The following is a 23617-nucleotide window of genomic DNA, read 5'->3' on the forward strand; positions in this document are numbered from 1 at the left end:
AAAATGGCTCCCTCCCCCTGCATCAGATACATAGGCCTCCTGGCCTATTGGAAATGCCAGCAATGATTTTACTTCCCCCTTCCTTTCTCCAGTAACCTGGAGTTGTCTTTTTTCTGCACCATGTATGTCTTGTTGTTGTTAGGTGCGAAGTCATGTCAGACCCATCGCGACCCCATGGACAATGATCCTCCAGGCCTTCCTGTCCTCTACCATTCCCCAGAGTCCATTTAAGTTTGCAATGTATGTCTTAGCGCTTTCTAAAAGCAAGTGATTTTGTGCCATTTTAGAAATGGGATCCAAAACTGGATTAAAAAGATGTCAAGCAAAGAATGGAGCAAAAGCAGCTCAATGCTGATTCAAGAGGAACTGCCAGAATTATCCAAAGGTAGCTTATTTGTCTTCAACTGGGAGTCAGAGTCTCTAACAGTATCTGTTCTACTTAATATTGCTGGTAAGGCCTTGGAGGAGGAGCATGTCCCATGGCTTAAGTACCACTCATGGCAGCTGTCCCGCCCCGAGTGCCTCCTCCTCCAACCGGCTTGCCTGTCTGTCCAGTGGCCAGCCAATCACCTTCCGTCCCCCACCCCTGACCACCCCTCCTCCTCCTTCCACTTCCCTGTGAGGCTTGGAGGCTTCAGATCCCTGCCGTGTGAGAGCTGCCCCTGCCGGTGAGTTCCCTAACAGCTGCCTCTAGCCTTTCTGGGCTCTGGGGGGAGGGGGAGGCCGTCTGCAGCATTCTTCCATGCCACCCTCCTAAGCTAGAGCCCATTGTATTCCTGAAGGCAACAGACTTGGCCCCTAGTTTCTCATAACTGTGTAGAACAAAAAAACTAAGGCTTACAGCATAATAACACAGATTCAAGTGGATCGCCGTGTTGGTCTGAAGCAACACAACAAAACACAATCGGAGTCCAATGGCCCCTTTAAGCCAACAAAGATTTATTCAAGGCGTGAGCTTTCGAGTGCAAGCACCCTTCATCAGACTAAAACACACACAGCGAACAAAACTAGTAGCTAGATAGGAAAGCATCAGGGAATAAGACTTGAAGGCTCTGCTAGGAAATTTGAGACGCTTGCTGTGACAGGTGGATCTTCCAGTGAAGGGATCATACCATTACCATCTAATGACCCCTCCTCTGTAGAATAGCACCCCCTCCTTGTTGCAAAAATCAGATGATGATGCTGGAGACCTGAGAGGTGCTTGCAGTATAAGCACCCAACGCTCTTTTGTTTGCCTTGTTTTTATTGAAATTGTATTGGTTTTAATGGTTGTGAGATGCTGCAAGCCGGCTGGGCCGGGAGTGGTGGGATACAAATCTGTCTTCTAAATTAATAAATAATAAATAAAACATAAATTAAAAACACACGGAGCTGGGGGAAGGAAAGTGTTACAAACACCTGCCCTGTAGTAAGTGGTCAAAAGGGGAGTTTCTAGCACTATAGGATTTGACTCCGAATGACAGGAGGCCAGGGATATTTTTCTCAGTACAGTAGAACTTGGTTTTCCTTTATCAGCTGAGTTTCCTTTTTGTAGTGCTTGCAGCTGTCAGCAGGAGAACCGAGCCAGCCAATGTTGGGGAAGGCATTTTGGAAAAAGATTCAGAGTGGCGGCTCGTTCAAGTTCAGCAGAAGGTCCGTGAGCTGGCCATTAACATCCGTATGAAAGAAGATTTGATTGTGGAACTTATCAAGACAGGTATGATAGAGATAACACTACGCAGGGAATGAGGATCTTTTATTTTGTACGCATCGTTGATTCATACATAGAATCATGGAGTTGATTACTGTAACTTCCAAAAAAGGTGTCTGGTTGCTGTAACATTCCAAAATTCTTAGTTCTGAAAACCAGTGTCCTCAATCAATGTTTTTGCCAGTCTTCTGATTGTTTTCTAAGATTGGCTGAAGATGGATTTGAAATTCCGAGTGATGCTTCCGCTACTCCTTCTTTCCACTGCTGTTTCTTGTTCTTCTTCCTGCCTTTGTACCCCCCCCCCAGACTTCTTTCTCCGCTTCCAGGTCCTTAAACTTTACTGCCGCCTGGTCTTCAAGTGGTAACGGGGCTTCCCTTGTACGTTGCAGGCAAGCATGCGCAGAGCATGAACAAGCAGTACCGCCAGAAGATTGGCAAATTGGAGCAAGAGGCAGAGCAGGTGCGAGTGGAGCTGGGGGACAGCCAGAGACAGCTGCAACAGCTGGAAGGCAAAGAGCCTGGCGATGCCAGAGAGAAGTGGAAACTGCAAGAGTGCCGCAGCAAAGTTGCAATGGCTCAGAGTAAGGCAAAGGTGAGCCCAGGGAATGTTTCTAGCCCAAAGGTACTCTGCTGGATTAAGCCTCGGATGCTAAGTTCAGACATTAGGCTGCCTAAGGAGGTGGTGAGCTCCCCCTCACTGGCAGTCTTCAAGCAAAGGTTGGATGCACACTTTTCTTGGATGCTTTAGGTTGCTTTGGGCTGATCCTGCGTTGAGCAGGGGGTTGGACTAGATGGCCTGTATGGCCCCTTCCAACTCTATGATTCTATGATTCTACATTCTGGGCGGTTTGAGAGGTGAGTTTAAGGGTGGCATGCCCATGCCTGGCCTGACGTAGGTGCTGTCTTCGCATTATAAAAGGCCCCAGAACGGACAGGGAAGGGCCATGGCGCAGAGCTTTGCATGCATCTTCTCTGACCAGAATAGACCTTCGGTACAAGGCAGTTTTCTGGGTCTTCTCGAACAGGTCCTGCAGGAGAAGCAGCAGGCTACAGAGAGGCTGGCGTCTCTCTCCACTCAAAGTGAGAAGCGGGTGCAGGATCTGGAGAGGAATGTGCAGCAGATGCGTCAGCAGCAGAGGCAGCTCCAGAGGCGGCTGAGAGAAGAGGTGGAACAGAAGCGGCGCCTGGAGACAGAGATGCACAGAGGGCAGCATCGGGTCAAGGTAGAGACAGCTGGGCAGAGAGCGGCTCTGTTTTAACGCTGGGCAGGGGGGATTGGCTGTCACAAGCTGAAGGCTGGCCATTAAATAAAATACATTTCCTGCTTTTTTTTAAGGGGTGGGGTGAATTATTATGGATAGGGGAAGGAGGGCAGTTACATTTGTCAACCTGGAAGGGCACCAATTTGGTTTAATGGTATTATCCACAAATACTAAACAGGCTTTGAGGGAGGGAAATGTCTTTGGGGGTTGGCTGGGTGCCTAATTTCCATGGCCTTTGGAATACGATAAGACTTTCCGCTGCGTGATCCTTTTGGTCTAACAGCATCCCCCTCCTCTCCTCCTGCAGGAGCTGGAGCTGAAACACGAACAGCATCAGAAGATCCTGCGCCTCAAAACAGAAGAAATTGCTGCCTTCCAGAGGAAGCACCGGAGTGGAAGTAATGGCTCTGTGATCAGCCTGGAGCAGCAGCAGGTAAAGGACAGCAGCAGCTTCTTTGCTGGGCATCCTCTGGTTTTGCAAGTGAAGCAGAATCCTTTCCTGTAGTGCAGGGTTAGTCAACCTGTGGTCCTCCAGAAGTCCATGGACCACAATTCCCATGAAGCCCCTGCCAGCGTTTGACATCTGGAGGACCACGGGTTGACTACCCCTGCTGTAGTGAAAGAGTGTTTTGTTGTTGGCCCCACCCACCAAGCAGGCCACACCCTGGATTTCATTCTCAGTGACGGCCTGAATGTGGATCTGGTCACGGTAAATGCCGTGCCATGGTCAGACCACTATGCCCTGAAGGCTCGGCTCAGGCTAGGGGCACCTTGGCTGTCTTTGGAGAGAATACTGAGTAACTTCAGATGACTCCCGCTGACTGAAGTGGACAGAATGGGAGGCCATCCACTTGCCCACTAGACCCCTGCCTACCGTGGCTTCTGAAAAAGAGCGCCCCTCTGGGAAATACTCAACCTTTCTCTCTCAATGGGAGAATTCCCGGAGAGACTAAAGGAGGCAGTGGTATGCCTGCTACTGAAATAAACATCTTTAGGCCTGCGAGAGCCCGACAACTATCGACTCGCCCTTAGCGTTTCTGAGGAAAATAGTGGAAAGGGCAGTCGCGGATCAAATATCGGCATTCCTGGAAGAAGCTTCAGTCTTTAGGCCCATCCCAGTCAGGTTTCCGGCCTGGCCACGGGGCGGAGACAATGCTAGTTGCCTTGACGGATGACCTCCATCGCCAACTGAGGCAGGTCAGCATGGCTGATACTACTAGATCTCTCAACAGCATTTGACACAGTCGACCATAAGCTTTTAGCTCGCCACCTCACTGATGCCGGAATACAGGGGACGGCCCTTCAGTGGCTGATCTCCTTCCTCCGGGGTCGCGGACAGAGGGTAGCAATAGGAGAGAGAGCATCAAGCCGCCGACAATTTGCTGGCGTAGTTCCACTGGGAATGGTCCCCTCTCCTATTTCATTTGGTATGGAAGTTCGGGATGGATTGTCATCAATAGGCAGATGACACCCAGCTCTTAGTCTTGATGGATAGCTGCCCTGACTCCTCCCCCCCCCCCCCCCCCGAAGCCTTAGCCAGTGCCCGTAAGCTGTGACAACGTGGCTCAAGCAGGGTCGTCTGAAGCTCAGCCCTTGAAAGACGGAGGTCCTGTGCAGCTCTGAGCAGCTCACCCCACCAGGAACCTGGGCGTGATCCCGGATGCTTCCCTCTCAGTGGAGGCCCAGGTCATGAAGGTAGCACAGCTGGCATTCTACCACCTCCGCCAAACTGAACTACTAGTGCCCCACTCGGCCCTGGAACACCTGGCCACAGTGATCCACGTGATGGTCACCTCTAGACCGGACTTCTGCAACTTGCTCCGTGCATGCCTGCTCTTAACGTTGATCCAGAAACTATGGCTGATCCAAAACGCAGTGACCAGGGTCCTCACAGTAACACTGTGGTAGTCCCAGATTCGGCCCATCCTCCATCAACTGCAATAGCTACCAGTTGAATTCCGGATCAGGCTAAAGGTTCTGGTGATTACCTTTAAGGCTATATGCGGTCAGAGCCCTGTGTACCTGAGGGACTGCCTCTCTGCTTATGCCCCTCAAAGAGTTCTACACTCTGCCACTGCCAACCGGCTAAAGATCCTGGGCCCTAAAGAAGTCCGCTTGGCCTCAACCAGGGCCAGAGCCTTCTCTGTCCTGGCCTGGAGCTCCCAGAGGAAATCAGGGCCTTGACGGAACTAAAACAGTTTTGCAGGGCTTGCAAAAGGGAGCTCTTCCACCAAGCTTTCGGTGGAGGTCGACTGGAATCAGCAACACCTGCTGGGCCTCCCTCTCAGGAATCTATGTACTGAACAGAACCATGGACCTGTTAGATTGCTGTCCTGTTTAAACTGTTATCTTCTGTTGTTGTTGTTGTTATTGTTACTATTATTGTATTCTAATCTATTCAAAACAGGGTTCGGTGTATTGTTTCTTACATTCCATGTGAACTGCCCTGAGCCTCAATTGAGGGCGGCACAGACTAAACAAACAAACAAACAAACAAACGTTTTCTTAATGGTATCCTTCTAAGAGGTAGAAGGAGATTCTTCTTGTCCATCCCTCCCTCTGGCCATGATGGGGAATTGCTTTGCTGTGGGTTAGAGATATCATTGCAAAGTTAACTACAGGAGGAGTTTTTGGAGCAACCTGGAACAGAGTCTAGGGCCACATAAGCAAACATCACCTTCAGGAATGAATTGGTCCCTTTGTGACATCAAGCAACTATTGTATCAGTTCATACTCTGCTTTCAAAACCTCTGTGCTTGAGAAGGCAAATGCTGGGCACACAGATGTGAGCAAGAGGTAATACTTGCCTCCTCTCAACTGTATGAATATCTTGCCTTCTTATTCCCACCATTCGCTAGTCGTTTTGCTAATCCGCCGGCTCCCTTTACCTGAAGTAGACAAACTGCTGGAGTCAGTCAGGGCTTCCACTTGTCCCCTTGATCTCTGCCTGTCTTGGCTCCTCAAAGGGACTGGTCAGTGGATAAGAGGTCAGCTCAGGGATATCATCATCCTCTCCCTGCCTACCGGGGAGTTCCCTGAGCTGCTAAAGGGGGCAGTGGTTGGTCCTCTCCTGAAGAAACCATTGCTGGACCCACAGGACCTGGCCAGCTACAGCCCATTTTTGCATTTGGCGCTTCTGGGCAAAAGGCTGTGACAGACCAGCTCCTGGCATTCTTGGAGGAAACTTTGGCTCTTGATCTATATCAGTCTGGCTTCCATCCTGGTCATGGGGTGGAGACAGTGCTGGTTGCCCTGATGGATGATCTCTGTCGCCAGCTGGATAGAGGTGGGTTGGCCATTCTCATTCTGTTAGATCTGTCGGCTGCCTTCAATGTGGTCCACCATGAACTGCCGGTCCACCACCTCGCTGGGATGGGGATATGGGGCATGGCTGGTGTAGTAGTTTGGTGTCGTGGTTAGGAGTGCGGATTTCTAATCTGGCATGCTGGGTTCGATTCTGCGCTCCCCCACATGCAACCAGCTGGGTGACCTTGGGCTCCCCACAGCACTGATAAAGCTGTTCCGACTGAGCAGTGATATCGAGGCTCTCTCAGCCTCACCCACCTCATAGTGCGTCTGTTGTGGGCTGAGGAATGGGAAGGCGACTGTAAGCCGCTTTGAGCCTCCTTCGTGTAGGGAAAAGCGGCATATAAGAACCAACTCTTCTTCTTCTTCTCTGCTGGTTATGCTCCTTTCTCCATAACTGGACCCAGAGGGTGGCTGTGGGGGATGAGTTGCTGTGCTCTTATCGACTCTCTTGCAGAGTTCCTCAGGGCGTGGTGCTCTCCCCCATGATTTTTAACATCTTTATGCGCCTTCTGGCCCAGATTTGGGCTGGGAGGTCATCAGTATGCTGATGACACCCTGCTCTATCTCCTCATGGACAGCCACCTGAACTCCCCCCCCCCCCAAGAACCATTTGCCAGAAGTTTGGATGCCTTGAGAAGTTGTCTGAAACTCAAGCCCTCCAAGGCGGAGGTCCTGTGGCTGGGAAGTCAGAGGGCAGGACAGGAAGCACACCCACCCTGGCTGGAACACAACTTACTACTGCGCCCCATGCCAGGAATTTGGGAGTGACCATAGATGCCTCACTAGCGTAGAGGCAAAGGTCAAGGGTGTAGACTGCCAGACATTCTTCCATCTTCGCCAGGCATGCCTACTAGCGCCTTACCTGTCCTCTGAATACCTGGCCATGGTCATCCATGTGACGGTCACCTCCACAATAGATTTCTGTGACTCAGTGGATGCAGGCCTGCCCAATCCCCATTCAAATTGCCAGTTGAGGTGTTCGTGGATCGGGCACAAATCCACAGAATAGATACACTGATATACCAAGATCTGGTCACTTAAGGAATATGCCCAACTAGCCAAAGAAAATAAAAATCTAGATTGGCTAATGGATAGGCAGCTATTTTCAAGAATGAAGGCAAGCTTAACCCAACAAGACAAACATCTATATAAGCCACATCTCCTAAGCTGGATATACAAGTGCCTATTGAAGATGGATACAAGTTCTACCACCATGTTCTTTATTCTGATGTTTATGATTTTATGTCCTGTTTTGATGTTAAATGGGGTTTTATTTGGGTTTTTAGTTACAGTTTGTAACCCACCACAAGCCAGCTTCGGGAATGGTGGCAAATAAAAATCTGAATAATAATAATAATAATAATACAATTAGCATGGCTTTGGAATGGCAGATTTCCTTGCTGTTTTGGGCTTAGACCCCAGGGATAACCATTTTATTGCTTTGATGCTCCTCCTTTTGCAGCCATTTTCCAAGGACAGCTGTGGTTGGGATGTGGCCATTTTGTGGGATGGCAGATCTACTGCCCTTTCTTCTGGCAAACAATCTCTCTGACACGGCTCCTCCCTTGCTGTTCCCTCAGAAAATCGAGGAACAGAAAAAGTGGTTGGATTCAGAGATCGAGAAAGTCCTTGAGCAGCGCCAGGCCTTGGATGAGTTAGAAGACGAGCTGTCGAAACGTGAAACCATTGTGGCCAAAAAGGAGGCTCTCCTTCAGGAGAAGAACGGCCTGGAAAATAAGAGACTTCGATCGAGCCAGGTGGGGTCAGCCAGCCAACTGCTGTGTTTTGTATTTTATTTTTAGCATCTGAAGTATATTTGTGCATCAATAAGTGCATCATCAGAACTAAAGGTGACACTGCAATAATCCATTGGTATTCAAAAATGGTGATGAGTATATTTTAGACTAGCCAGTTAAGGCTACAAACCCATTTTACTGCAGAGGGAGAGCAAGTGGCTGACACCACCCCCTACCTCCCCCCAGTTGCCTGGGCCTCTGCAGAGGTGACCACGTAAGAGAAGTGGCCATGTGAACTCTGCCTTCCTGTGATCAGTGATACCAGTTTTTAACATCTCTCTGGGGGAGAGGGTGGTTGTCCAAGCTGACCAGGCCACTGTATGAAGGTGGAGGGTATGGCCAGCTTGCTCACTCCTGCCCTACACAAACAGTGAACATGGGCGGTCATGCACCAGGCTAGGATTGTGGGAATAAAACAGGTAAGCTTATGTATGTTTCCCAGAGCTACTTGAAAGAAGAGTCAGAAATATATGTTTAATAAATATCCTGAAGTGTTTTTTGTCTTTCCATTTTGTGTCCATTCTTTTTAGTTTATCGTTCAAGAAAAACAACAAATTAGAGCTGTTTATTCTTGTTTGTTTATTTATTTATATTTCGATTTATATACCGTTCCCTGGGTGGGCTCACAATAATAAAAGAGTAAAAACACAATAAAAATTTGGCATCCACTTCACCATACATTCTTTAATGTGTTCCATCTCAGTTTCATAAGTAAAAGTTTATAAATTCTACCCAGGAAATGTGGTTTACCTTGCATGATAATCCCTTCAAATTTCATTTATTGTCTTGTCTTCCTAGGGTGGTTGAGGGGCTGGAATCCATGCCTTCCCTGGAAAGGTTGAGAGGGCTAGGCATATGTAGTTTGGAGGAGAGGAGGGCTGTGTTTACCATCAAAGGTAGACATGTTGAAGAAGGGGGCTGCTTTAAAGGCCAGGACTAGGAGCAGTGGATTCAAATTATAGGAAAGAAGGCTCCACAAATATTGGAAAGCATTTTCTGATGGTGAAGGCTATGGAGTCTCCTTCATTCAATGTTTTTATGAGGAGATTGGATGAGCACCTGTCAGGAGTGTGTTTTTTAAATCCCCTAGACAGGGGTGGGGGTTGGACTGATTCTGAACTCTGAATTCTCTCCTGAGGAACAAACATAACAAGATGGTCAGTGAAGGCGGGATACAGACATTTCCTAAGGATTGCTTCCTTCTGTCTCTGCTTCAGGCCCTGAATGATGACATCATGCGGGTGTCCAGTCGCCTGGAGTACCTAGAAAAGGAACTGATGCAGAAGAACGGACAGCTTTGCCACAGTAGCGACAAGGACCAACAGCAGATCCGGCAAGAAATTAACAACTTGCGTCAAGAGAAGGACCAGTTGCTTAAACAAAGGCTGGAGATAGATAACAAGCTTCGGCAAGGCACCTTGCTATCCACCGAGGTGAATGAGCCACCGCTGTTACTGCAACCTGAATAGACCAGCTTGGCTCATCAGAATTTGGGAGCTGAGCAGGGCTGGCCATGGGAGGGACACCAGTAAGGAACTTCAGGGTTGCTGTGTAGAGCAGTTGTCCCCAACCTGCGGCCCGGTGCCGGGCCGCGAAGGCCAGGGCGCCGGGCCGCGGTTCCCTCTCCCCGCCCCCCCCCAGTAAAAAACTTCCCAGGCCACAAGCCTGTGGCCCGGGAAGCTTCTTACTGTGGGAGGGGGGGGAGAGGGAATCAGGGCCACGCTGCGCATCGCGCATGCGCGCTGCGCGGCCAAAATCGCACATGCGCAGCACTTTCGCGCATGTGCAATTTCGAGCGCGCATGTGTGCATGCGCGGCCACGCATGCACGCTGCGTGGCCGTGGCCGTCGCCCTGCCGGTCACCAGCCAAAGAAAGGTTGGGGACCACTGGTGTAGAGGAAGGCCATTCATGTCAAACCACCTCTGTTCATGTCTTTCCTGGAACACCCTGCGGATGGGGTTGCTCCAATTCTGTTGCAGCTCAGTGGCAGAGTCGTCTTTCTTTTCAGGCACCTCCAGGTATGCCTTAAGCTAAATGAGGAGGACAACAGAACCTTCACATGGCTTTGGTAGTACTTTGTTTTACCAGCCCAATGAAACCATGATTCATTTCTCTTACTGTATCAATCACGAGTTCAGCGGCACCTTTAAGACCAACAGAATTTTATTGAAGGCATAATCTTTTGTGTGCACCGTACTTCTTCAGATACATCGAAATAGAAGTAATCAGTCATAGAGGTAGGGCAGATTGTAGTGTAATTAATTTATTAGTAGAATTTGGAATTGTAGATTGGAATGCATTTCTCTGGTCTGGTGACAGGAGTCATAACACTACACAGCCAGTCACTCACTAATTAAAGACAAGGCTGCTGTTAGTCCATTTTTGAGAGGAGATGGATAGACCGTAATAGGTCTCAGTTAATTACTCTCAGCTTTCCACAATTAAGAAGGGTATATTTACATATCTCCAATTCTGAGATATTTATTTCCTGGAATTAAATCCAAACAAATGGTAACCATAAACTAAGCTTGTTATCGTTATTGTTTGGTCCTTAAACATGTTCATAATATTGCATGCTAATTTGGTGTTCATCCTCTACCACTATCTGTGAAGTGGTAACTTCCAATTCAATGTATCTGAAGAAGTGTGCATGCACACACAAGCTTATCCTTATCCATGGTTCCTATATATATTTGTGAAACAGCCTGGAGGGTGGAACATGTTCGGCTGCCCAAGTTGAAATAGCAGCTCCTGCAGTTCCTGCCCTCTGTCCCTGGACTCTAGCCTCTTTGCTCTCAGACGCGCCTCAGTGCCTGGAGCCAGCAGCAGGTAAGGGGAGAGGGCCTGGGCAAAGGGTTGTGGTGGAGGGCCTACTAATGAGGGCCTCCCAGCCTGCTAGGCTGAGCTTGCTAACGAGCGCCTCCCAGCCTGCTGACTGCCTGCTAAGGAGCTCTGTCCCAGGCCTGCTAACAACCTGGCCAGCCCTCGCCTGCCCCACTTGATCCAGCTGCGAGCTGCTCTGGACTCCAAGCAGCCCAAAGCCATTTTAAGCTGCCTGGCCGGGACCACGGGAGGGGGGGGGGGCGGCTTTCAAGGCTCGTTCTTGGGAATGGGCTATTAAGCTAGTAACTTGAATGAAATTTTGTTGGTCACTGAACTTGAATTTGGTTCTGCAGAAATCACAGCCCTGCAGAAATCATAGCAGTAACACCAGGGTTATGAAGCTGACTGCTAAGTGGAGTCTTGTCTACACAAATTGCAAGTCTGTGTAGTCAAACCAGTCTTATTTAGATGTCTTTGGGGGAAGGAGTCACTTGAGGGAACATTACACTGCACCTAAGCCTTTCCTATGAGCCTCTTGTGGCGCAGAGTGGCAAGGCAGCAGACATGCAGTCTGAAGCTCTGCCCATGAGGCTGGGAGTTCAATCCTAGCAGTCGGCTCAAGGTTGACTCAGCCTTCCATCCTTCCAAGGTCAGTAAACTGAGTACCCAGCTTGCTGGGGGGTAAATGGTAATGACTGGGGAAGGCACTGGCAAACCACCCCGTATTGAGTCTGCCATGGAAACGCTGGAGGGCATCACCCCAAGGGTCAGACATGACCCAGTGCTTGCACAGGGGATACCTTTACCCTTTAAGCCTTTCTTGCGTAGGGGAGAAAATTGTGCACTAGCTGCGTTCCTCCTTCCAGTGCTGGTAACGATTTCCTTCTTGTGAGAGAGTATTAAAACAAGCACCCTGCCTCACAGCTGCACCCTACGATGATAGAACCGGTTGCTTGAGCAGCAACTGTAAGGAAGCACACTAACACGTTGGGCACAGCCATGGCGGATTTCAGATCTAAGCAATAAACCAGGGGTAGTCAACCTGTGGTCCTCCAGATGTTCATGGACTACAATTCCCATTAGTCCCTGCCAGCTCATGGGAATTGTAGTCCATGAACATCTGGAGGACCACAGGTTGACTACCCCTGCAGTAAACCATTGCATGCATGGCCTCAGTTCATACTGGAAGACAAGGAGAAGGATGCTAATACTGAAACCCTCTCAAACCTTACTTATTAATAGCATTTAAAGGGGGAGGGGAGATACCATCCTTTAAAATAGAGCTCAGTTCCAGTTAGTGAATTCAAGAGGGAAGAGTGATCCCCATGTGTCTGCGCTATTTTGACAGGTGTTTCTTTCAGAGATAAACCCCCAAAATTATCTCTGAAAAAGCTTTGCAAAGTTGCCCCATTTACTCCTGCTTTTTTTGCAGTCAATGTGGATTCTAAACTGGATAGGACAAATGTGGTTGTTTTATAAAGCAAGCACGAATTCTGGAAGCAGGTATCTGTGCCTTGAAACAAATGTGAGGAGGAAATGGTGTATAATTGTTGGACAGTTATTTGGAAAGAAACAGTCAGTCTTTTCCTTTCCTTGGGAGAAGGATCAGAGGGGTATTAAGGCACAAGGACAAGATGCATCAGTCTGTGCTAGGGTTGGGTGCCTTGGTGCCCGAAGCGGCCTGGGGAGGGAAGCGCAGGCATCGGTGTGCCAGTGGGCGCATACATGCGGGGGCGGAACGCTGCGCCTGTGTGTGTGTGCGCTTCCTGGCACCTGCAGCACGCCGCTGGCTGTAGTCTGTGCCCTGCAGCTTTGTGCTCATGGGTGCCCTTCCTCCCTGGGCTTTCTTGGATTCTGGATGTTGAACAGAGTTCAGATTGCTGCTCAGCTAAGCTGACCTCCATTCTACGGAAGGGACGACAAATCTCTTTAAACAGCAGTAGAAATGAGTGTTGCCAGAGTGACATTTCCTGCCATTTCTTTGCAGGAAGAACGGATTCTCTTCCAACTCGACGAGGCCATTGAGGCTCTGGATGCTGCCATCGAGTACAAAAATGAGTCCATCACTTGCCGGCAGCGAGTCCTGCGATCATCTGCCAGCCTGCTGTCCCAGTGTGAGATGAACCTCATGGCCAAACTGAGCTACCTCTCTTCCTCTGAGACCCGGGCACTGCTTTGCAAGTACTTTGATAAGGTAAATGTGAAAGTATAGCCCTGTCTAGTGCAGCAGGTTGCTGTCTAGCTCGTATTCAAGAGACACCCCCCCCCCAAAAAAAATGAGAACATTTTCCAGAACCTGGTTGGAGTGAGCCTGAGAAAAGGGGCCACAGCACACAAGTTAGCTCCTGTTTCTTCTGCCCCCTGCCTTTCTTTCTGGCTGAGTTCCTTTGGGAAGGGACCGTTCATTGAAGAGCTGGGAAACTCTAACCTCAGTAGCGGGAGCCAGTTTTGTTATGAGTGCCTCCTGCCTGCAGTTACCCAACAGTGACATAAAGGCTTGCAAGCCCCACTCTGTGTTGCTGTGACGTGTCTCTGTTTTCATAGCTGAGCTTAGCTCACCTAGGAAGCGTTGGCTTGAATGGAACCTCTGCTTCTGTGGAAAGCCAGTGAAGAGGAGAGGAACCTGGAAGAATGTAGGAAAGTCCAGTAAAGGGAGAGGAAGGAAGAGGTTGAGATCTTCTGTGAAAGCAAATAAAAGAGGAATGACAAAGTGGGGAAGACCTCTTTTTCTTTGACACCTAGTGTTGTGGCCGAGGATTCTTTTGTTGTTGAGTACTGAACCTTGTATCATGCATAGGGGTATGCATTTTTTTAATCCACTGTTTTTCAGGTTGTGTCTATAGGTAATTTGGTATTTCAACCTCCCCCCCCACACACACACACATACATCTCAATATCAATATGCTATTCAGATCTGGGATTTTTCAGCAATGCCAAATTTTTTCAGGTCTAATTGGATTTCAAAAAAGCCAGCCCTACCCTGAGGCTGACTTGGCTTCTCCTGCATCCGATCCTGGCTGGGCTCGCTTTTTCTGTCCCCATCCTCCATTGTTTCCAGTGGAGGGCAAAAGGTGTTTAAAGGGATCATGGTCCCTATTGCAAAGCCATGAGTGGAACTCTGGAGGTATTTAAATGGCTTGTAGCCTCTTTAACTGCCTTCTGGAAGCTGAGAGTTCATACTGAAGGCATTTAAAGAGACTGACAGCCTCTAAATGCACTTTCCTGTGACTGTCTCGTAGTCCTGAAAAAATACCAGCTAGAACCAGGATGGTGTAACGATTAAGCATGGCAGCCTCTAATGTGGAAAACCAGGTTTGCTTCCCTACTTCTTCACATACAGCCACCTGGGCTAGTTCTCTCAGAGCTCTTTCAGCCTGACCTACCTCACAGGGTGGCTGTTATGGGGAGAGGAAGGATAGGTGATTGTAAGCCACATCAAGACTCCTTCAGTTAGTAAAAACTGAGATACAACTCCCCCCCCCCAAGCTTTATCTATATTTGGCTGGAAAAAATCTTCAACTTGGCTAGATTGAATGCACAGCCCCTAGTCATCTGGTTCTCTGGTGGCTGATGTGGCGGCTACCCCATCTATCTAGGGCAGCTTAGACACTAGTTATCCACCTTGCAAGATCAGCTTTGCCTGGTGGACAGGATCCTCACCAAAACTTCATGGAGATCCCGCATCCGGCCGATACTCCAACAGCTCGGCTGTCCGGATTAAGCTTAAGGTTTTGGTAACCACCTTTAAGGCCATACGCCAGGGGTAGTCAAACTGCGGCCCTCCAGATGTCCATGGACTACAGTTCCCAGAAGCCCCTGCCAGCGAATGCTGGCAGGGGCTCCTGGGAATTGTAGTCCATGGACATCTGGAGGGCCGCAGTTTGACTACCCCTGCCATACGCGGTTTGGGCCTGGTGTACTTGATAGACCACCTCCTTGCCTATACCCCCAAAAGAGCCTCGCGCTCCGACACCGCCAACTGGCTGCGGATCCCTGGCCCCAAAGAAGCGTGTCAGACCTCAAAAAGGGCCAGATCCTTCTCAGTTCTGGCCCCCACCTGGTGGAACAAGCTCCCTGAAGAGATCAGAGCTCTGCTCGAACTTCCACAGTTCCGCAGGGCCTGCAAGAGGGAGCTCCTCCACCAGGCATTCGCTTGAGGCCGACCGACTCAGAACATCTGCTGGATCCCCTCTCAGACGCCCTTCCATGACTAAACAAATTTGATCTCCCCAGTGTTGTTGTTATTTATGTTGTGTCATAAATTGTTACTTGGTTGTTGTGATTTTGTATTGAAACTTGTAATAGATTATAATAATGTTCCATATAAAATTATACAATGTTCCATGTAAACCACCCAGAACTGTAAAGAATGGGCGGTTTAAAAATCCAAATGAATGAATGAATGAATGAATGAATGAATGAATGAATGAATGAATGAATGAATGAATGAATGAATGAATGAATGAATGAATGAATGAATGAATGAATGAATAGTATTTTTCATGGCTGTCGCTTCTCTGCTGAATTTGTAGGCACTGGTTAGAGTTATGATCCTTGTTGGGAGAAATCAGTAATTGATCTGGGTTTTCTTTTTTCTTTTTTGCATTCTTGGTTCCGGCCAGGTGGTGACCCTCCGAGAGGATCAGCACAAGCAACACATTGCCTTTTCGGAGCTAGAGATGCAACTGGAGGAGCAGCAGCAGCTGGTGCTTTGGCTGGAAGTAGCCTTGGAGCGTCAGCGCTTGGAGATGGACCGCCAGCTGACCCTGCAGCAGAAGGAGCATGAGCAGAACATCCAGCTTTTGCTGCAGCATATCCAGGGTAAACAGAGGACTGTCTGTGGCTCCTGCTTCATAGTTCGGCTTTCTGACGTCTTTTTGCCTTTGTATTTCTTACAGAGCACGTGGAAGAAAGGCAGACAACTAGTAGGCTCCAGTTCCAAGGCATGATCCATGCCCTGGAAAAGGAATTGGCCCACAGCATGTGGGTAAACCAAGAACTCCACCAGAAGCTGAGCACAAGTCACCTGGGAGGCCAAGGCAGAGGTAAAGCAGCAAAGTCTTTGTTCCTGCAAACCGTAATGCCGCTGTTTTGCACTACTAGCCAATAATAGGGCATTTTCCATATTAGGCAGGCAAAGCAGGTAGTTTGATCAGATGGTGTCAGCCCTACAGCTGGACTGCTGTATTGGGCTGGGTGTTGGAAGAAGCGTTTTATTACACAGCTTTTTTTAAATAGCAGCAGTAACCGTTCAGAACAAAAGGTAGAGCAGCTGGCATCCTTCTATGCTGCTCTTTAGACCAGCTTTGGCTCTTTCTCATGTGTGACATGGGAAGGGCTTTCCAAGTCAAAACACTACAACTACATACCTCGGGTTCTGGGGTTGGACTGGATCTTAATTCTGTTGCTCCTTGTCCCCCTCCCCCAGTCCCTGCATCTAGAAAACAAGCTGGGTGAGAACAAGAATTCAGGTCTTGTTTGTTCCCTGGCATGTTAATTCAAATGACATTTTAAAGTGGGGAAACCTTTGATCACACAATGCCCCATCTTCAGCAGTACAGCCCAAGTAGAGAGATAGGTTTCACTCATATGGTTCTTATCTTTGCTGGTCTTCGTTAATCTTACATTGGGATTAGCTGACTGCTTCAAGTCTCAATCCAGAATGTCAATTTAGCTTCTTCATAGTTATATATAGAGCCTCTTGTAGTGCAGAGTGGTAAGGCAGCCGTCTGAAAGCTTTGCCCATGAGGCTGGGAGTTCAATCTCAGCAGCCGGCTCAAGGTTGACTCAGCCTTCCATCCTTCCGAGGTCAGTAAAATGAGTACCCAGCTTGCTGCTGGGGGGTAAACGGTAATGACTGGGGAAAGCACTGGCAAACCACCCCGTATTGAGTCTGCCATGAAAACGCTGGAGGGCGTCACCCCAAGGGTCAGACATGACTCGGTGCTTGCACAGGGGATACCTTTACCTATAGCTATATAAACTGCTGCAGTGGAGGCTAGAAATAGACTTGCAGTTAAAATTAGGTGAAAACTAAGGTATTTATAAGTAACGCTTGAATGTTGAATGATTTCCTGTTCTCCATACTCAGAGGTTGCAGCTCTGTAAATCCACTGCAGTTCTATTTGTAAGAGGTCAGGGTATCAAACTGCGGCCCTCCAGATGTCCATGGACTACAATTCCCATGAACCCTTGCCATGGACATCTGGAGGGCCGCAGTTTGACTACCCCTGGTTTACACCACGAATACTTCTGTTATAGGAATGGAAAAGAATGTCTCCAGGGATAGACCTTCTTCACATAGGATACAAGACAACTTCAGCACAAATGGCATGCTGGAACAGCCAGTGGAGAAGCCCAGGGACATGGTGCATGCATCTTTACCATCCGCCTGGAGGCGCACTTCACAGTCTTCTGCCAACATACTAATACCAGAAGACCTTCCCCAGAAGGACGTTGAGTTCTTGCTCCAAGCTGGTCAGGCAAGGAAAATATCCCCATCCCTAGGCTTGGCTCCTGTTCTGAAATCCCACAAAGAATTGTACAGAACACCCTCGAATGTTTTTCCTGGACTGTCTTGCCCAGCAATAATAGATGTCAGGAAAAATCCAGTCTAGGCAGTACCTTCAGGGGATGTGCACCTTGACACAAATCCAGTATTTTTCAAATCTAAAATATAAAAGTATTCCTGGCTGGTATTCTGATATGGGTTTTCCAGGATCCTGATATTAGGCTTCCCTATAAGGAATTTTTCTGGAGGTGCTATTTCTTGAGCAAACGGCACCAAAATTGTAGTGGAGCTTTTGGTACCTGTCTATTAAATAACCTCTATATTTCTATTGGACCAAGAACACGGTGCTGCCAGGAAACAAACAGGAAGGCTGACAAGTACAACACATGTAAAATAGGAGAATCCAAGCAGATGTAAAACCCACGAATGTACCACAAAGTCAACCCAAACCAACCCGAGGAGAAAGCGCAATGTTGCAAGACCAACACAACTAATTTCAGAGGACAGACTGAAAACCAAACCAACATGGCAAGCCTGTGGAAGATACATACAGAAAAGGTAATTTAAAAAACCTGGGAGCCTTCAAATGTTGGTTTCTTATATTCAGGGTTATCCTGAATATATTTCCAGACAACCAAGTTCTTTTTCAGATACACAGTGGATCTATCTAAATGCTTTGGCTTGGAACTTTGGGCAGGGATGGCCAAGCTGTGGTTCTCCAGCTGCCCATGGACTACACTTTCCATAAGCCCCTGCCAGAAGCACAGCTTGATGCTGATATTTGGAGTGGAACTTCTTCCTCCAGTCATATAAAAGGCATCTCATTCTGGTGCTCCTTAGGTATAGAGCAGTGGTTCTCAACCTGGGGGTCGGGACACCTTTGGGGGTCAAACGGCCCTTTCACAGGGGGCATGGCAGGGCAAGCAGCTTGGCCAGGGGCGCTGCCATGGTTGTTGCTCCTCCTGCAGGTCTTAAAGGTGCCACTGGACTCAATTTTTGTTCTTCCAAATCATTGGCCCCGTCCTTCTCTCCAAGGGTGTCCCAGAGTGGCCGAAGTTGCTCCTCTTCCATTTCATCCACACAGCAACTTTGTGGAGTAGACCGAGATAGAGCATTTGTCCATCTGGAGCAGCGGAAAAGAGCGAGATCGGCATGGTGGGGCAAGAGGCAGAACTGAAAAAAAACCCAATTTGTATACAATCCTGAACAAGGGATCTTAAAGCCATAATTTGGTTTAATTTCTGTGAAAGAACACGTGCATAATTTTATGGTTGGGGGAGACCACAACATGAGGAATTGTATTAAAGGGTTACGGCATCAGGAAGGTTGAGAACCACTGGTATAGAGGAAGTAGAAATGAAACAGCCTCATGCCTTTTATAAAGGGGAACCTTATCATCCAGTTGTGAGAACTCCCCACAGGACAGACCTCTGGCACCACCTTTATTTAGGTAGGTGGGAAGCAGTCACAGTTTTGCTGTCTAAATTGATGAGACAAGTATTATTATCTTTTTATACTGTAACTTTTTAATAAACAACATTTTTGTAAGCCACTGAGTGGTGGTCAGTTATGGCAACCTGAATGAAACCACACTGAACCCCTGCCTGGGTAGCAGGTGTCCTCTTGTGCACCTGTAGCCCATTCTACTTCGGAAAGCAATCTGATCACACCATCTTGGTGAGGAGATCCAGCTTGATGTACTGGTTAAGGGTGGAAGTCGCTAATCTGGAAAGCTGGGTTTGATTCCCCGTACCTCCACATGCAGCCAGCTGGGTGATCTTGGGCTCATCACAGCCATGATAAAGCTGTTCTGGCCGAGCAGTGATATCAGGGTTCCCTCAGCCTCACTTACCTCACAAGGTGTCTGCTGTGGGAAAAGGAAAGGGAAGGTGATTTTAAGCTGCTTTGAGACTCCTGGTAGAGAAAAGTGGCATATAAGAACCAACTCTTCTTCAGTGTGACAGAATCCAAGATGAATACAGTTGCAGAATGAATACAGTTGCAGAATGCAGATAATGGTAGGCCTAGGCGTCTAAACCAGCCCAGCAGACACTGCAGTTGGGCTGACTAATTTTGCTGCACACATTTAATTCATGCACAAGCAGCTGTGCAGTTCTGGGTTGTCTAGCATTCAGGATGTTCAGAATATCAAAACCATGACAACAAGCTTTTTGCCAAATTTATTTTACAAAATAATTATTTAAAAACAGTCCAGCTCACCACCCCACTGTTTTACTTCCTTTCAACTGCTCATAGCAGCAGAGTCCAAAAGGTGGCATGTTGCCTTGCTTATACAGTCCCCCCCCCCCAACTGAGAGCTTATCCTAGATACATTCAAGTGGTGAGATGCAGCTTCTCAAGCACCAGATGTCTGCTAGGATCAGTGAGAACCTTTTAAGTTTTGATTGTGAAAACAGCCTAGTCCAAAACCAACTTTCACCGACTGGCATTCTTGAAGTCTTGGACCAAATTTCAGTTCAGCAGCCATTTCTACGAGTAGATCCTGCCGAGAGAACGCCGCTTAGAAGGTGCGCCTTTAAACGGAGATGGGTCTTTGCTTTTGGATCCCAACTCAAAGTCATCTTTCTGTGTAGGGGAGAGGAATGAGTGAAACGGACAGGCAGGGAGGGTCAACTGCTGCTCTAGAAGCCCAATTCCTAGCCATCCTGTAAACAGGAAGCCTGTGAAATATGGAAGTGGTCATTTGCTGAGAAGTGAAACTGTTACAACAAAATCTTTTCCCTGCCCCTCTCAAAGTATATACAGGAAACCTGTCATTTCCAACCCCTGCCCACCCTGCTTGCTCTCAGCAGTTTTAACTCAAAATTGCCGGTTTCTTTCTTTTCTTTTTTTTTTAACCTGGTGGGTGCTTTGTCTGGGATGTGGCCCGCCCTTGATAAAGCAGGGGAGACTGCGTCAGTGCCCGGAGACTGCTGGCAGAGATGGAGCTCTTCACAGAAGAACCAGGTGGAGTTAAGCCTGAGGAAGGAGACGGAGGAAGGTGTTATCAAATGAGAAACAGCTTAATCAATTCCGATTGATAAAGATGTTAATGAAGCCAAAAGGACCTGGATCTTCTAGAAATGTGGGAAGGCATCAGACTTTGAGATTAATTAAAATATTACATGATCCAAGTGGAGAATGATTTTTTAAAGTGGCACCAAGGGTTTTCTTGTCGATTTGTGAGACTGCTTTGGCTGCATGGGTCTGGGAAACAAAGAAGAAACCTAATTTTCCCAAAGGGAGGAATATGCAAACACGTGGCTTATCCCTGTCAGCAGGGAGCATGGATCTCCCAGTTCAAGTCTGTTCTAGGTTCTAAATCAGGGGTAATCAAACTACGGCCCTGCAGATGTCCATGGACTACAGTCCATGGAACTGTAGTCCATGGGCATCTGGAGGGCCGCAGTTTGACTACCCCTGTTCTAAATGGTCAACCAGTGCTAGCCAGTTAAAGGGCAGATGATAATTGGCCTCCCACGGGCAAGGAGGTTCCCTGAATTCAGAACCAGAGACCAAAGACCATCTGATCCAATCCCACCCCTCTAGCTGCCACTTCAAGACAGCTGGCCTTCTATCAGGGGCCACACCACGCCAGACACTCTCAACCCATCTTACTAGTGCCTGGCCACATCCTCCCCGTGGAGTCCTAAGAGCCTGCTCCCTCTCTGCCAAGGAGACCCTCACAAACTTCAGGCTCATATCAGTTTGTGTCCTCCTCCCCATCTTCTTTAATTCTTGCCTGTGGGGCAAACTGAAACTTTAATAGTGCTTGTTGATTCTTATATCCCAAAGGGAAAACAAACAGAGTGGCATGATGAGCCCTTTCTGCTGCTTCATGAGACTGGAGGACTTTTTCCTACAATGGTTCTCCAGGCTTCGTTTAATAAAATTAGCACTCCTGCAGGCTGCATGCTCACGGGGGGGGGGGGTGAAGGAGGCCCTGGAGGAGGCCCTTGTGGCCCTCTAATGTCAACCACTGTGACTTCCAAAGCAGTTCCATGATTACAACCCAGTTTCGAATTTCAAAACATCGACCACAATCACCTGAAAAATGGAAGGCCGCCTCTTTTTCCGGATTTGCCCTGATTGACGGTGCTCTTTCTTGGCCTCTGCTGAACAGTTCCATTGAATGAACGGCCACAGGTGGGCCCTCTTGCATTGGACAGGCCCTTTTTGCTTCCTCCTCCCCTGGAGACAGGTGTTCAAAGACCCTCTTCCTGGACTTTAATCCAAAAGCCCCTTTGTGAACACACGTATCCCTGTATGTGTCTGGGTCACTGCACGGTGACTGGTCTTGGAGCCTATAAACTCCCTCCAGTTCAAACTCTCCCACTCCCAGGGCCTTGCTGCCACTAGAGAGCTCTGTAGTTCTCATTCCACATTCATCCGCAGCTTGTATTTCCACGGGAGGCTCTGCCTGTCTCTCGCTCCTGTTGAGCCTGACCATGGCCCTCTTCCTCCGTGGCCAGTCTTTGATTGCTTCAGGGGTAACTTTGACTTTTTGCTTTGGAGAAGGTGTCCATGAAAAGCTGGCAATGCCATCAGGTGGGGAAGTGGAGCTTGAGATGCAGCAAGATGGGGTGTAGGACTGGCAAATGTAGGTCTGCCCTCCACCCAACTTACCTGGAGTACTTTGAGTAGACCGAAAACAGGACGGTGAGATGCAGATGGGTTCTAGCTTTCCTGAATGTCTACCACACCACTTCAGACAAAGATCCCCTGTGTCAAGTGTGTTTTCCTCTTCTTCGGGTTTTTTAGTCTCTGCCTGGGACTGAAATGCGATGGGTACCCCAGAGCCAACTCTTTTGATGCGGAGCTTGGGCAGGCCAGATGCTTGCATCTCAAGCTGAACCTTGTAGGTAGGTGGACTTGTGGGAGGCAATGCATGAGCACTCTGGAGAGTAATCAAGTTGGATATCGTTTCAACATTGCCCAGCCGTGCGGCAGCTTTCCGCTGTCTCCTGTCTGGGGTACAGCGCAATGTGTAGGTGCGCAAGCCGAACTTTGGGTCTGAGGATTTCATGGTGCATCTGGGAGGGGTTTGAAAAAATGGCTGTTGCAAATCTGAAAGTTTTGCTACTGGCAAAACTTCTTCTAAAGCCCTTGGGCCTTCTTGCCCTGGAGAACTAGGTGGCAGTAATTTGTGGCTCCCCATGTTAGTTGAAGCAGAAGGATCTGTGTACTCACATGCTACCATGGCATCCAGGATACACATGCTCTCTCTAGCCAAGAGTTCAGGAGAAAGGGGACGCTCTAAACCTCTCGTTCTTGGGCCCACAGTTCCTGAAGCCTGTTCGTATCTTGGCACCAAAGACCTACTCTCATCAATCCCAGTTTTGCAGAAGGAGTGAGTTTCACCAAAAAGACCGATGTTTACATTCCACTGAGGTGGTTCCTCCTTACTTTCATGTGCACACCAGACTTCTTCTGACACATGGGAAGGAGACTGGACAGATTCTGCTGGGGTGAGGCCTGAGCCACACTGAAGTTGCAAAGGTGATTTTTGGGGTGTGCAAATCTCTCCAACCTGCCCCAGAGTTCTACAAGGGGAAAGCATGTCACCCATCCCTAGCTGTGTGCAAGGCAAAGAGGTAAACTTGGATAGTGACATCTGTAGAGATAAGGCCTCAGCAATCCCAGCCTTCTTGGGGATCAAAGACTGATCCGATGGCCCACCCTCAATTTTTCTGGATGGATCAGAGTCTGATTTCAACTGTGTCAGAGACGGTGCATCGCTTGGTCTTTCTGCCTCAGGAGTCTGTCTCTGAGCAGAAGCCTGAGAAGTGGGTTTCCAGGCAGTTCTCAAGGACTGAGACACATAGAGTCCCTTGGGATACAGAGGAAATGGAGTTGTTGCTCCAAAATAAGAAGCTGAATGGGAACTGTATGTGGGGGAACCAAAGACTTCCACCATTTCTTGCTTTCCTGGGGTGTGTAGCTGCCAAGCTTTGCAAGGAAGAGAAAAATGTTCCTTTGACAGAGTGGACTGAGCCAGATTTTCTCCTTTTTTCTCAATGGATGAAGGTTGGTTCTGCTCAGGAGGGGAGAAGAGACAGCCCAATTTTTTGGCTATAGTCTGTTTTGGGGTTGGGCTCTGCAGAAGGGCCTGCTGGGATTTCTGTTGAATCCGAGGAGATCTTCTCAGGACGTTGCTGGGGGGGCTTAGGAACTTCTGAGAAGACCGATGAGGAGTTTTTCTAGGTGTCTGTGGGAGGGAAATGA

At 48.4% G+C, this 23617-nt stretch overlaps 2 protein-coding genes across 12 annotated transcripts in view; one reads left to right on the forward strand and one right to left on the reverse strand.

Moving 5' to 3' along the window:
• The window catches only part of KIF7 (kinesin family member 7), a 30604-nt gene extending 11664 nt beyond the window's left edge, over positions 1 to 18940 (forward strand). For 7 of the 9 annotated variants that reach the window (XM_077318209.1, XM_077318215.1, XM_077318211.1 and 4 more), the window contains 11 exons: positions 288 to 385; positions 1535 to 1696; positions 2080 to 2282; positions 2716 to 2913; positions 3260 to 3385; positions 7842 to 8018; positions 9275 to 9490; positions 12869 to 13075; positions 15504 to 15702; positions 15780 to 15926; positions 17143 to 18940. In XM_077318209.1, coding sequence (XP_077174324.1) covers positions 288 to 385; positions 1535 to 1696; positions 2080 to 2282; positions 2716 to 2913; positions 3260 to 3385; positions 7842 to 8018; positions 9275 to 9490; positions 12869 to 13075; positions 15504 to 15702; positions 15780 to 15926; positions 17143 to 17498 — 2089 coding nt within the window. In that variant the 3' untranslated portion in view covers positions 17499 to 18940. The remainder of the gene's footprint in view (positions 1 to 287; positions 386 to 1534; positions 1697 to 2079; positions 2283 to 2715; positions 2914 to 3259; positions 3386 to 7841; positions 8019 to 9274; positions 9491 to 12868; positions 13076 to 15503; positions 15703 to 15779; positions 15927 to 17142) is intronic. The other 2 variants (XR_013227488.1, XM_077318216.1) reach the window with 2 other exon arrangements.
• Positions 18941 to 19560: 620 nt separating this feature from the next.
• TICRR (TOPBP1 interacting checkpoint and replication regulator) overlaps positions 19561 to 23617 on the reverse strand; it is a 32224-nt gene continuing 28167 nt past the window's right edge. For all 3 annotated transcript variants that reach the window (XM_077318208.1, XM_077318206.1, XM_077318207.1), the window contains exons 20-22: positions 21440 to 23600; positions 20252 to 20371; positions 19561 to 19978 (exon numbers count right to left, since the gene is read on the reverse strand). In XM_077318208.1, coding sequence (XP_077174323.1) covers positions 19971 to 19978; positions 20252 to 20371; positions 21440 to 23600 — 2289 coding nt within the window. In that variant the 3' untranslated portion in view covers positions 19561 to 19970. The remainder of the gene's footprint in view (positions 19979 to 20251; positions 20372 to 21439; positions 23601 to 23617) is intronic.

Source organism: Paroedura picta, chromosome 18 (genome assembly GCF_049243985.1).
Source record: "Paroedura picta isolate Pp20150507F chromosome 18, Ppicta_v3.0, whole genome shotgun sequence".
Lineage (NCBI taxonomy): Eukaryota > Metazoa > Chordata > Lepidosauria > Squamata > Gekkonidae > Paroedura > Paroedura picta.